This window comes from Zophobas morio, unplaced genomic scaffold (genome assembly GCF_036711695.1).
Source record: "Zophobas morio isolate AGI-343-1 ecotype UQ-CSIRO unplaced genomic scaffold, CSIRO_AGI_Zmor_V1 ptg000006l, whole genome shotgun sequence".
Taxonomy (NCBI): domain Eukaryota; kingdom Metazoa; phylum Arthropoda; class Insecta; order Coleoptera; family Tenebrionidae; genus Zophobas; species Zophobas morio.
In genome coordinates this window covers 9,123,574-9,136,427 of record NW_026972111.1, presented here as the reverse complement: position 1 = coordinate 9,136,427, position 12,854 = coordinate 9,123,574, and the positions used below count along the sequence as shown (strand labels likewise).

Sequence of the window (12,854 nt, the reverse complement as noted above, 5' to 3'; positions counted from 1 at the left end):
CGTTCTATAACGGGTCGGTTTAGTAATAATTTGCTCTAGATGACTGTTTATCAGTACATCACGCAACAACTGGGAAGGGGCGTCAAAATTAGCGTTATGATCAAGAGGCCAGGTTATGTCAGGTAAATTAAAGTCTCCCGCTATAATCAGTCTGTCGCAGCTATCGGCAATTTTTGACACAAACGTAAAGAGTTTTCTATCATCACCAATTGCAGAGTCTGGGGGTCTGTATATACATCCTAACACAAATGAGATACTACTGTTCGATAATTTGAGAAATAGTGCTTCATTATTGCCGACTTCCGAGCTTAAGATATTAATTGTGAAACTGGAACAAATCAAGTCCTCTACAAAGATACACACACCGCCACCCCTTCTGCCGTCCCGGTCGTTCCTAAAAAGAGTGTAACCGTTTATAGCCACTAATGTATCAGGAATCGCAGGGCTTAACCACGACTCTGACAACATTATAAAAGTCGGTTTCAAAGATTGCACCAGCACAGAGAAGTCGTCATATTTTGCCATCAGGGAAGCTATATTAGTGTATACTAAATTGCCAACAAAATATTTAACAGATACAGTATTTTTAAAGAACTGTGGGAAGAGAGTATTTTTATTATAATGGGAATCGAATTTTAATAGGGGTTATAAGAATTTAAAAACCTTATAAGAAAAAACCGAAAGTGTAGGATACTGCAGTAAATTACGTTTACAAAGCGGCCGTCATGGGAGTCTGAAACAGACCGGATAGATCTGTGCCATGTTCCTCTGGCAGGGAACTTAAGGCTTTTTTAATTCTCTTTTGAATTTTTTTGCATCGATTTTTCAAGTTTTTGTGCGACACAAGAGGGTAAATGTCGTGAAGCATTATAAGAACACCATAAATGTCATTAGTATATTCCCTAATAAGACTTAGAATATCCGGTTTTCCAACAGCCTTCTCAAGAAAGGCAACAGTCTCCTCGAAGGTGAGAGGGTAGTGAGCATTGTTAATTAGTTGTTCAGCGGGTGCTAGTATTTCAGATGTTGGAGTAAGGCTTTCGGTTGAATCGGAAGGTTTAATTTTTTTCCCCCCTACACTTTGGTCTGTGTCATCAAGGTTTAGCTGTGGTTGATCAGGGGGGATGAATTCAATCGAAGGTTCATCAGGGGCAGAGCGCTTCGCGGTAGTCGAAGGTGAGGGGGTAACCAGATTAGAAGTCTCCAATTGGTCGTCTAAAGCACGAGATTTACCAACAGCCAAATCCAGAGGAATCGACGAGTTGGAAGTATCCGTTTGGTCAGTGGGTTCAGTTTGGTTTGGACAGTCACTAGCAAAATGGCCTGAGACTTTACACTTGAAACAAACATCATCATAGCTAAGAAAGATCCTGTAATTCGTGTTATCGTACTTTATGACCATGGAAGAAGGGAGGTTAATAGAGTCATCAGGCTGAATGTAGATTTGCCTTCGGAAACTTAGCACATGCTTAAATTCGTCACCTTCAATACTCGCTCTTAAGAATGACATTTTCGATACTGCAGTAAAACCTAGGGTTTGAACAAGATTCTCTATAACGTTGTGGGGAACTGAAGGACATACATTTGAAAAGATAATGCGACGTGCCGGGTTCATTAGACGTCTTATGTTGACTTCAAAATCTTTAATTGTGATCACCGGATGATCAGCAACTACTTGATCAACCAACAGTTTAGAGCTCATGTATATGCAAATACGGCCATTTGAAATTCGCGAGGCAAAAATAATGTTTTTTGGTTGCACTATATTACCTATAGCGACAACGTAGTCTGTGAGTTTTAAGTCGTCGACAGCGTTCATAACTATCGCTTGTTCTTTAGCTGGGAATTGCGGCGCCGAAGTCGCCATTTTGATTTCTCGTTCGTTTAAGCTTTGTCAGTATACCGCTGCGCCGGACAGGCGAGCAATACAGACTGTTACTGTGGTCAATGCAAAAAGAGGGAGAACCTATCAGCACTTCCAAGATAAGCGAGAGACAAAAACTCAAGTACAGTAAAACCTGTCTATGCCGGAATCCTGTGGGTTGAGTTACCTATCAGGCGCGTCCCCAGTGTTGCGGATAGGGGGAGACCGGCATTGTCTGGGGAAGGGGGGTCTGGGGAGGGCGGATATGCCCCCGGGAACTAAACACTCTTGGGGGTGGTGGAAGTCCGACCTGGATTTTTCCCTTCTCCAGATATGTAGGTTAGGGCTGAGGCTCGTCTTGCCTGGACATGCCTTGGTGGTTGTCGGCTTAGACGGCCGCGAAGGCGGTTCAGTAGAGGAGGGCTGGAAATAAACGTGCCCCCCCGGGATTAAACCCCTGGTGTGGGGTCGTCAAAACAGCCCCGCGGACAAGCTCCCGCGTGTTTGTGCCGTGCGTGGAGACCCGTAAGGTGGGATGAAGGAATCCTGGAGGTTGAGCCCCCCTTGGTGCAGTGTGTCACCAAGGCTGGGCAACACGCCTCTTTGGCCTGGATTTCCACCAAAACGGGAGGTCGAGACTAACCCATCTCAGATCAATCGGCTGTGTCGTCGGGTCAGACCGCCGACAGGGTGAGTCCTTGGGGGAAGTGTAGTCTGAGCACGAGTAACCTCACTAGTTGAGGCTGCGTACTGCAGGATGAGCTTCCCTGGGGGCTATATCCTTCTGCTAGCCCTGACGTCGAAGTTCGGCGTCCCCTTGTTGGACTCCGTGGTGGGTGGGGACGCAGGAGGACGAAATCAAAATCCAGATTATGGAAATCGAAAACAATAAAAAAACCACTGAGGAAGTGCCTTCGGGTGCACCTCAAACAGGAAACCCAGCCAATGTGGGGTCGCAGCCTCCTAGGAGGAAGCGAATCTGCGGGGCTGAGGTAAAAAGGCGGAGGAAGGCTCGTTTGCAGGCGGAGGCGGCGAATACCGACCCGCCGAAACCGGGTCCATCCTCCTCCGGGATAAACCTCAAGGGTAAAGGGCAGGCTACGATAGCCAACCCTAAACAACCCGCGGGGAAAAAGACCTCAGGGTCAAAGAAGAGAGTGAGGTCTTCAACCTCCACACCTCCGGCAGCTGAGAAGCAAAAGAGGATGAGGAGGCAGGAGACTACCTCTAGAGAACAGAGCTACAGGGAGGCGGCTGCAAGTCATCTCCGTGTAGCTGTGATTGATGTGCAGCATCCACTTGGTAAGCTGACTGCTGGCCAGGTGGATATAGTACAAAAGGGCCTGATGGGAGCGCTGGACAGGCAACTGGACCAGTGCTTGGCATCGGGTAGACAAGCAGCCACTTTCAGGGGCATGAAGTACACAGGGGAAGTCCTAAGGATAACCTGTGAAGACGAGTTGTCCCTGAAATGGCTACAACAAACAGTGCGCTCCCTAACACCCTTGTGGGAGGGCGCACAACTTAACGTGGTCCCCTTGGCTGAGCTACCAAGGCTGGTGAGGGCGACCCTGTGGATACCGGGACCACCGGTGGATGCAGGAGTCGTACTTCGCCGCCTGGAGGGTCAGAACCAATGGGCCCACGTCAAAAAATGGCTTCTTTTCCATCGCGAGGCCAAACCCGAGGCTGCCTCTCCAGGCAACCTCTTTGTGTTTGGTCTTGGGATGGAAGAGGCCAAGATAATCAGGGAGAGAGAGGGCAGAATTAATTATATGCTGTCCTCTTTCAACCTGAAACTCAAGGAGAACGAGGCGTCGGCTCAGGAAGGGCGGACCCCTATGGAAGAGGTAGAAACCCCAGGGGATGAAGCCTCTACCAGTGGGGGCGGGCCCGCCTGAGAATGTGCCTCGTGTCTCCTAGGACAATTATGGGATTTTTGGTTGCAGAGATGGCGCTGCAGCAGATAAATTTCATTCAGATTAACCTGCAGCATTGTCGCATGGCGACGACTGTTTTGTGTCGTCGTCTAGACAAGATGCAGAACACTATAGCAATAATCCAAGAACCATGGATTGTAAAATCCAGGATCGCAGGGTTGAGCAATTTAAATGGCACTGTTGTTTCAGGTACCACAATAGAATCTCCAAGGACATGCGTCTACATTCCGAGGAAAATCAAAGCCGTCCTCCTACCTCAGGTCAGCTCCAGGGATGTGACTGCGGTAAATGTTAAGTGTAACATAGGAAGAGGCGAAGAGCAACTGGTAATAGCATCTGTGTACTTACCACAGGGAGCACAGGAACCATGTCCAACATGGGAAATGGCGAACTTGGTGGAACACTGTGATACCGGAAATATAAACCTCATCATCGGTGCCGATGCGAATGCCCACTGTCTGTTGTGGGGGAGCAAAGACACTAATGATAGAGGAAGAACACTAGCTGAATATCTTTTATCAACAAATCTAGAGATTCTCAACCGAGGCTGCGAACCAACTTTCGTAACATCACGTAGTCAGTCAGTAATAGATATTACACTGGCTACATGGGATATCTCACAATATATAATGGGATGGCACGTCTCTAAAGAGGCGTCAGTGTCAGACCATAGATGGATCATGTATACATCAAAATGTATAGACATGGAGATAAAGACGTACAGGAACCCTAGGCTGACGAACTGGGCTTTATACAACGAAGAACTGGACGACAGACTGGGGACCTCCGTGCAGTCTATACCAACGGAATACATTTCGACAGAAGACATAGAGAAAACCTTGACCATTATCAACGACTCTCTAATGTCAGCGTATGAGAAAAGTTGCCCCCTAAAGAAGGAAGGTCTGGGCAAAGGTACACCATGGTGGAACCGAAGGCTCAGCCTACTTCAATCGGGGCTAAGAAAACTTTTCAATAGAGCAAAAAACACTAAGAAAACTGAAGACTGGGAAGCCTATAAAGAGCACCGGAAAGAGTTTAAAAAAGAATTAAGAAAGAGGAAACGGGAAACGTGGAGATCCTTCTGCAGCGACATAACGTCGACTGCTTCGGCCGCAAGGCTGAAGAGAGTTCTCTCGAAGGACCACACACATCAACCAGGTTTCCTAAAGAAAGAAGATGGCACCTTTACAGCCACCTTAGAAGAGTCCGCAGAACTTTTGCTGCAGACCATGTTTCCAGGCAGCACACGGACTACCTCCCATTCCAAAAGGGATGTAGTCGGTACTCAACCTTCCCCGAAGGACTGGGCGCTGGCTGCAAAGGTAGTCACGGAGGCAAGACTGGAGTGGGCAGTGGACAGCTTTTCCCCATACAAATCTCCAGGAGTTGACGGTATTTATCCCGCCCTCCTGCAGAGGGGAATGAGCAGACTACGCCCTATTTTGTTGCCAATGCTTCGGGCGTGTCTGGCTTTCAGCTACATACCGAATGCATGGCGAAAAGTAAAGGTTATCTTTATACCTAAGCCAGGACGACAAGATTACACCTTGGCTAAATCCTACAGACCAATTAGCTTAACATCATTCTTGCTGAAAACGCTAGAAAGACTAAGCGAAAAAGAGATTCGGGAGACTGCTTTGAGCAAGCAACCTCTACATCCGAACCAACATGCCTACATCCAAGGAAGATCCACCGATACGGCCCTACACACAGTTGTAAACCGTATAGAGTGGGCGATGGAGAACAAACTCTTCACCTTAGGAATGTTTTTGGATATTGAAGGAGCGTTTGATAAAACGACCTTCAAAAGCATAGAACTAGCCCTACGAAAGCACGACGTGGACCCCACCCTAAGTAGGTGGGTGGCCAGTATGCTGAGGAACAGGGAAGTAATGATTAATGTAGGTGGCACTGAGATCGAGGCTGTTGTAGACAGGGGATGTCCTCAGGGAGGAGTTCTCTCTCCTGTACTGTGGGATACTGTCGTTGACAGCCTGATACGACGCCTCAATGATCTTGGCTACCACACAATTGGATACGCGGACGATCTAGTCATTCTGCTAACAGGAAAAAACGCAGATACATTATGTGAGATAATGCAAGCTGCAGTAAAAATAGTCGAGGAATGGTGCAACAGACATACCCTCTCCGTTAATGGAGAAAAGACGAAACTAATCCTGTTCACCAGGAAAAGGAAAATTGGCACACTACAGATGCCAAAAATATTTAACACAACGCTTCAACTTTCGGACGAAGTCAAATACCTGGGAGTTGTATTGGACTGGCGACTGAATTGGAAGAAGCATGTAGATGATAAAGTAGAAAAGGCACGCTCGGCTCTCTGGCAATGTCGTAGGGTGGTGGGAAGGTCGTGGGGTTTAAATCCCAAGATCGCCCTTTGGATCTACACGGCAATAGTCAGACCGATGCTGTGCTATGGAGCTTTAGTTTGGTGGCCCAGAGCCAGACAAAAAACAACAGCCCTGCAACTTGAACACGTTCAGAGAATGGCGTGTCTCAGTGTTACAGGAGCAATGAGGACCACTCCCACAGCGGCTCTGGAGACTCTTCTTTGCTTAGCACCTCTCAACCTTTACATAGAGGAAGCGGCAATGACGACGTCTCTAAGACTTCACTCTCTGGGAGTATGGAACAAGCAAGGCCGCACAACGAAGCACACTCGGATCTTAACGGAGGCGTTCAACAGAATACCCTTGTTGAGGATGGGTTGTGACCGAATGGGCACAAAATTAATATATGAGAAGACATATAGAATATCAATGAGTGATAATTCAGAAGGACGAGCCGACATAGATATCTATGTCGATGGTGCCAAAACAGATAGTGGTTCAGGAGCCGGCATCTACTCCGAACAACTGAACGTACAAATCAGTGTACCTCTCGGCACCCACACGTCTGTCTTACAAACAGAATTGATGGGAATAATGCTGGGAGCTAGAATCATTGCTGAACGTGAAATCGGCAACAAATCAATACGCATACTTACTGACAGCAAGTCTGCACTACTAGCCCTGGACAGCTGTATGGTTCGATCCGGGCTGGTTTGGGAGTGCAGACAAACGCTAAAGTATGTAACGCAGAGGAATAGTGTGGTACTTTGTTGGATCAAAGGACACAGTGGCAACGAAGGAAACGAGAGGGCAGATGAGATGGCGAAGCGAGCCGCGCGCATGCCCTTCTGGGGACCCGAACCGGCAATCACGCCTTCGGTCGCCCTCTCGAACGAACTCGTAAAGCAATATACCCATAGACGCCATGAGCAGATATGGGCGACGTTGAGCAGCTGTCGGCATAGTAGAGCTTGTATGGCGACACCAGACCGTAAGTTGACAAAATTTTATCTCTCACTTTCAAGGGACAAATTGCGTAAACTGGTAGGATTCCTTACGGGACATTACCAGTTTAACAAACATCTACATACGATAGGGGTAGCAACAGACCCAATCTGTCGTGGATGCAATGAAGAAGAGGAAACAGCTGAGCACATTCTTCGTGAGTGTCCAGCCCTAGCCTCCTACAGGGAATCCATACTAGGGGACATCTGGCCTAGTATGGCAAATATCAGGGAGTTTCCACCCTCTGCATTACTCAAGTACATTCAAGCAGTTGGATGGCTTGACGAGTAGAGGAGCGGGAAAACACCCTGATATGGACTTGGGGAAGGTACAATGGGCCCAAAGACGAGGCCTAAGTGCCGGCTGGCTACGGTCAGCCCCCATAAATTAAGAATCCAGAATCCAGATGCCGGAATCGCGCGGGTCCAAAATTTTTATCCGTCTTAAACAGGGTTCCGGCAGGAAACACGCCTATGACGGAAAGTAAACCTCTATAAAACGGAAATCAATTTTTATTAAATTGAATACATAGGTACATATATATAAAAGGATTATTTGAAATAGTTGTTTATGGTTATTTGCTTTTTCGCTCATTAAGATATATTTTCCATGCTTGTTCTCAATTGCAAAAGGTTGGCTACACACTCACCGCTTTGCCATTACTCTCTAATTTATTTTAGGATATGTCTTATAATTTGATACACTTGCGTTTTTTACAACCGAACTTTTGCAAATTTCTTTAACACTCAAATTTTGCTGCTTGTGTACATTAATTAAATCCATTTAGTTGTTATTGTTGGTGTTTTTTTGGGCCATTGCGAACACACAGAGACACCAATTAAATGAGAATTGAGAACAGTGATTTCCTGTTGACAAAAAATGCACCTGCAGGTCCACGAATTGAATTATATATTTTTCGTAGAAATCATCAACTTTGTTCTCGCTTCCGTTTTACACAGAGTTGGGTGCATGTACTTTGACACGTTGGGACTTACAAATATTTTCCGTTTCCGCGTTATACAGTTTCCGGCTTATACGGACCAAAATACATTAAATTGGGTATTTGAAAAAACGGGACTGCGGAAAATTTCCGCGATGAGCAGTTTTCCGCCTTCTACAGAGTCCGGCATAGACAGGTTTCACTGTACCGAATTAATGGGGAAGCATGTAATTTGCTTCCCCTTCACTAAGGGTTGAAGCTGTTTAGCACAACCAACTCTTAGATTCTACAACTTTTCGCTAGCCAAATTTAATAAAATAGCAAGAAACGAGCTCACCGGTAGAAGCAAATACGTCTGGAGAGAGGGTACACTGCTCACTCACAATTAGATTAAGTTTTAATTAAATTGTTTCAATAAATATTATTTGTTTAACATAAAAGTTTCATTTCAATCTTCACTAAAAAATGTTCATTATGGTTCAAGCTATTGTCACCCTAACAATATTTCGGTGACAATAGCTTGAATCGTAATGAACATTTTCTACTTCACTTTCACATGCTTTTATTAATAGCGATTCCTTTAAAATTCGCGCAATTTTTGATTTAGTTGGCCCCACCTCCACTGGCGGCGCGCTATTTCTATTACCATTGGTAGTACCATTGTTTAAGTATATTATAGTTGGACAACCTATACGGAGAATCACTTTCCCATGTAGAAAAGAATGAACATATATTTTTCATCTCACTCGCTTCACTGTGAAGTGGCGGTACCTTACGAAAGGAGGTAAAAATAGTCTGTAAGCACGTGATGTCGATAAGGTAGTAAACGGACGTATTAGTCAGTACGTTGTACGGGGAGCAGTCACAAAATTAGCGAACGTACGTGTTGAAGACTTTACATATATGTAATATATTTATATGTAGTGCATACCTGTTTCCTGTATGTGGCAGCACGTATATTTGCACAAAAACAAATAAAGGTTAAGGTAACAAAAATTTAATATTATCGCAGTATATTGTCCATGAACTGCATGGCTAACATATATACGTCCCTTCGTCCACCACTTTAAAGGCACAAAATTAAACGACCACTACTTTAATTAATAAGTAAGAAGTCATCTAGCTTGCCTCCAGAATAACTATGGGTTATCATCAAACTATGAACACCAAATTAATTCAGTATGAACATCTTACGTATTTTTTTTATTAACAGTAGTTAAATCACTAAATACATATCTTTGAAACTAAAATGCATTTTATCACAAAATATTTACCACCATTTAAATATTTAATTTAAAATCGCAAAAATTAAATGTAGCAGACTTAAAACAGCCTTAAACGCGTCTTGTATGTACGTGCTTATCAGTATGTAGGCATTTGAACGCACAGCAATAATCGTTCTTGATGAGTGATGACTACTGTACTTTAAAACATTGAAAAATTCAAATGTGGGAAAATTGTAAAATCGAGAAATCGAAACATAAAATAATCAAAAAAATTTAAAAATCGAGAAATTGAACAATCGGTTAAGTCAAAAATCGAAACATCGAACAATTGGAAAATCGAAAAATAAAAAAAAAATTGGAAAATCGAAAAAAACTAATAATTTAAAAATTGAAAAGTTAATATTGAGAAATCGAAAAACTGAAAAATCACAAAATTGAACGAAATATCCAAAAATTAGGAAATTAAAAAATTGAGAAACAGAAAAGTCAAAAAAGCAGAGTCGAAAAATCGCAAACTTAAAAAATCGAAAAATTGAAAAATCAAAAACCTGAATAATCGAAAAATTGAAGAACTGAAGAACTGAAAAATCGAGAAACCGAAAAATCTAGAAATTTAAAAATTAAAATATGGAAAACTTGAAAAATTGAGAAATTGAAATATAAAACAATCGAAAAATTGAAAAATTTAATGTATAAAAAACAAAAAACTGAAAATCCAAAAATAAAAAATCGAAAAATCAAAGAATCGAAGTATTGCGAAGTCGAAAAATTGAAGAATTGTAGAACTGAAAAATCGAAACTTTGAGAAGTGGGAAAATCAAAAATAGATTAATTGAGAAATCAGAAAACTGAAAATTTAACGTCAAAATTTTTTCATTGAAAAATTTAAATACTGAAGAACTGAGAAGTCAAAAAATCGAGAAATCGAAAAATCTAAGATTCAAAACATTGAACAATTAAAATATCGCAAAATTTAAGAATCGAGAAATCCAATTCAATCTAAAAAATTGAAAAATTGAAAAATCGGAACATTAAAAAATTGGAAAATCCAGAAATTGAGAAGTTCAAAAGAAAAAAATCGAGAAACCGAGAAATCCAAAAATCGAAACATCGAAAAATTCAAAAACTGAGACATCGAGAAATCGAAAAATCGAAGGATCGAGAAATTGAGGAGTCGTAAGTCGAAAAGGAAAGTTAAAAATTGAAAAATCGATAAATTGAGAAACTGAACAATCAACGAAACATCTGAATTCGATAAATTGAGAAATTAAAAAATTGAATAATCGAAAAATTTTAAAAATAGAAAAACTGGAAAATCGAAAATTAAAATTAAAAAATTTGAAAAATTGAAAAATTGAAATATAGAAGTATTGAAAACTCGAGATATCGAAAAACCTAGAATTTTAAAAAATGAAATATTAAAACATCGAAAAAAAGGTATAAAACAGTCGAAGAATTGAAAAATCTAAAGTTTAACAATAAATTGAAAATCCAAAAAGTAAAAATCGAGAAATGGAAAATTTGAAGAATGGAAGAATTGGAAAAGCCCAAAATTGAAATATTGAAAAATTGAGACATTTAAAGTTGAAAAAGCCAGAAATCGAAAAGCCGAAAAGTCTCAATAGCGTATTTATAAATCACAAGATCAGGACTATGCTATTTTTTAAAATTTAAATAACATTATAAATTGGAAAATGTTCAAAATGCTCAAAAATCTTGACGTCCAAGGTGAAAACTCAACACGGATGCATAAACCGTAAACGGAGGATATAGTATTGTAAAATTAAATAACAATAAAAGTCTTCAACACGTACGTTCGCTAATTTTGTGACTGCGCCCCGTACAACGTACTGACTAATACGTCCGTTTACTACCTTATCGACATCACGTGCTTACAGACTATTTTTACCTCCTTTCGTAAGGTACCGCCACTTCACAGTGAAGCGAGTGAGATGAAAAATATATGTTCATTCTTTTCTACATGGGAAAGTGATTCTCCGTATAGGTTGTCCAACTATAATATACTTAAACAATGGTACTACCAATGGTAATAGAAATAGCGCGCCGCCAGTGGAGGTGGGGCCAACTAAATCAAAAATTGCGCGAATTTTAAAGGAATCGCTATTAATAAAAGCATGTGAAAGTGAAGTAGAAAATGTTCATTACGATTCAAGCTATTGTCACCGAAATATTGTTAGGGTGACAATAGCTTGAACCATAATGAACATTTTTTAGTGAAGATTGAAATGAAACTTTTATGTTAAACAAATAATATTTATTGAAACAATTTAATTAAAACTTAATCTAATTGTGAGTGAGCAGTGTACCCTCTCTCCAGACGTATTTGCTTCTACCGGTGAGCTCGTTTCTTGCTATTTTATTAAATTTGGCTAGCGAAAAGTTGTAGAATCTAAGAGTTGGTTGTGCTAAACAGCTTCAACCCTTAGTGAAGGGGAAGCAAATTACATGCTTCCCCATTAATTCGGTACAGTGAAACCTGTCTATGCCGGACTCTGTAGAAGGCGGAAAACTGCTCATCGCGGAAATTTTCCGCAGTCCCGTTTTTTCAAATACCCAATTTAATGTATTTTGGTCCGTATAAGCCGGAAACTGTATAACGCGGAAACGGAAAATATTTGTAAGTCCCAACGTGTCAAAGTACATGCACCCAACTCTGTGTAAAACGGAAGCGAGAACAAAGTTGATGATTTCTACGAAAAATATATAATTCAATTCGTGGACCTGCAGGTGCATTTTTTGTCAACAGGAAATCACTGTTCTCAATTCTCATTTAATTGGTGTCTCTGTGTGTTCGCAATGGCCCAAAAAAACACCAACAATAACAACTAAATGGATTTAATTAATGTACACAAGCAGCAAAATTTGAGTGTTAAAGAAATTTGCAAAAGTTCGGTTGTAAAAAACGCAAGTGTATCAAATTATAAGACATATCCTAAAATAAATTAGAGAGTAATGGCAAAGCGGTGAGTGTGTAGCCAACCTTTTGCAATTGAGAACAAGCATGGAAAATATATCTTAATGAGCGAAAAAGCAAATAACCATAAACAACTATTTCAAATAATCCTTTTATATATATGTACCTATGTATTCAATTTAATAAAAATTGATTTCCGTTTTATAGAGGTTTACTTTCCGTCATAGGCGTGTTTCCTGCCGGAACCCTGTTTAAGACGGATAAAAATTTTGGACCCGCGCGATTCCGGCATAGACAGGTTTTACTGTACTTGAGTTTTTGTCTCTCGCTTATCTTGGAAGTGCTGATAGGTTCTCCCTCTTTTTGCATTGACCACAGTAACAGTCTGTATTGCTCGCCTGTCCGGCGCAGCGGTATACTGACAAAGCTTAAACGAACGAGAAATCAAAATGGCGACTTCGGCGCCGCAATTCCCAGCTAAAGAACAAGCGATAGTTATGAACGCTGTCGACGACTTAAAACTCACAGACTACGTTGTCGCTATAGGTAATATAGTGCAACCAAAAAACATTATTTTTGCCTCGCGAATT

At 41.5% G+C, this 12,854-nt stretch overlaps 3 protein-coding genes across 3 annotated transcripts in view; all 3 read left to right on the top strand.

Annotated features, from left to right (window-relative positions):
* Positions 1-12,854, top strand: part of LOC135123515 (mediator of RNA polymerase II transcription subunit 1) — a 188,730-nt gene that overhangs the window by 59,293 nt on the left and 116,583 nt on the right. The window lies entirely within an intron of this gene.
* LOC135123182 (mediator of RNA polymerase II transcription subunit 1-like) overlaps positions 1-12,854 on the top strand; it is a 99,316-nt gene that overhangs the window by 34,550 nt on the left and 51,912 nt on the right. The gene's annotated exons all lie outside the window — the stretch shown is intronic.
* Positions 6,725-7,482, top strand: LOC135123065 (ribonuclease H-like). Its single transcript, XM_064047569.1, has 2 exons — positions 6,725-7,149; positions 7,230-7,482. The coding sequence occupies exons 1-2, from the start codon at positions 6,744-6,746 to the stop codon at positions 7,232-7,234; spliced, it is 411 nt and encodes a 136-aa protein (XP_063903639.1). The 5' UTR covers positions 6,725-6,743; the 3' UTR covers positions 7,235-7,482.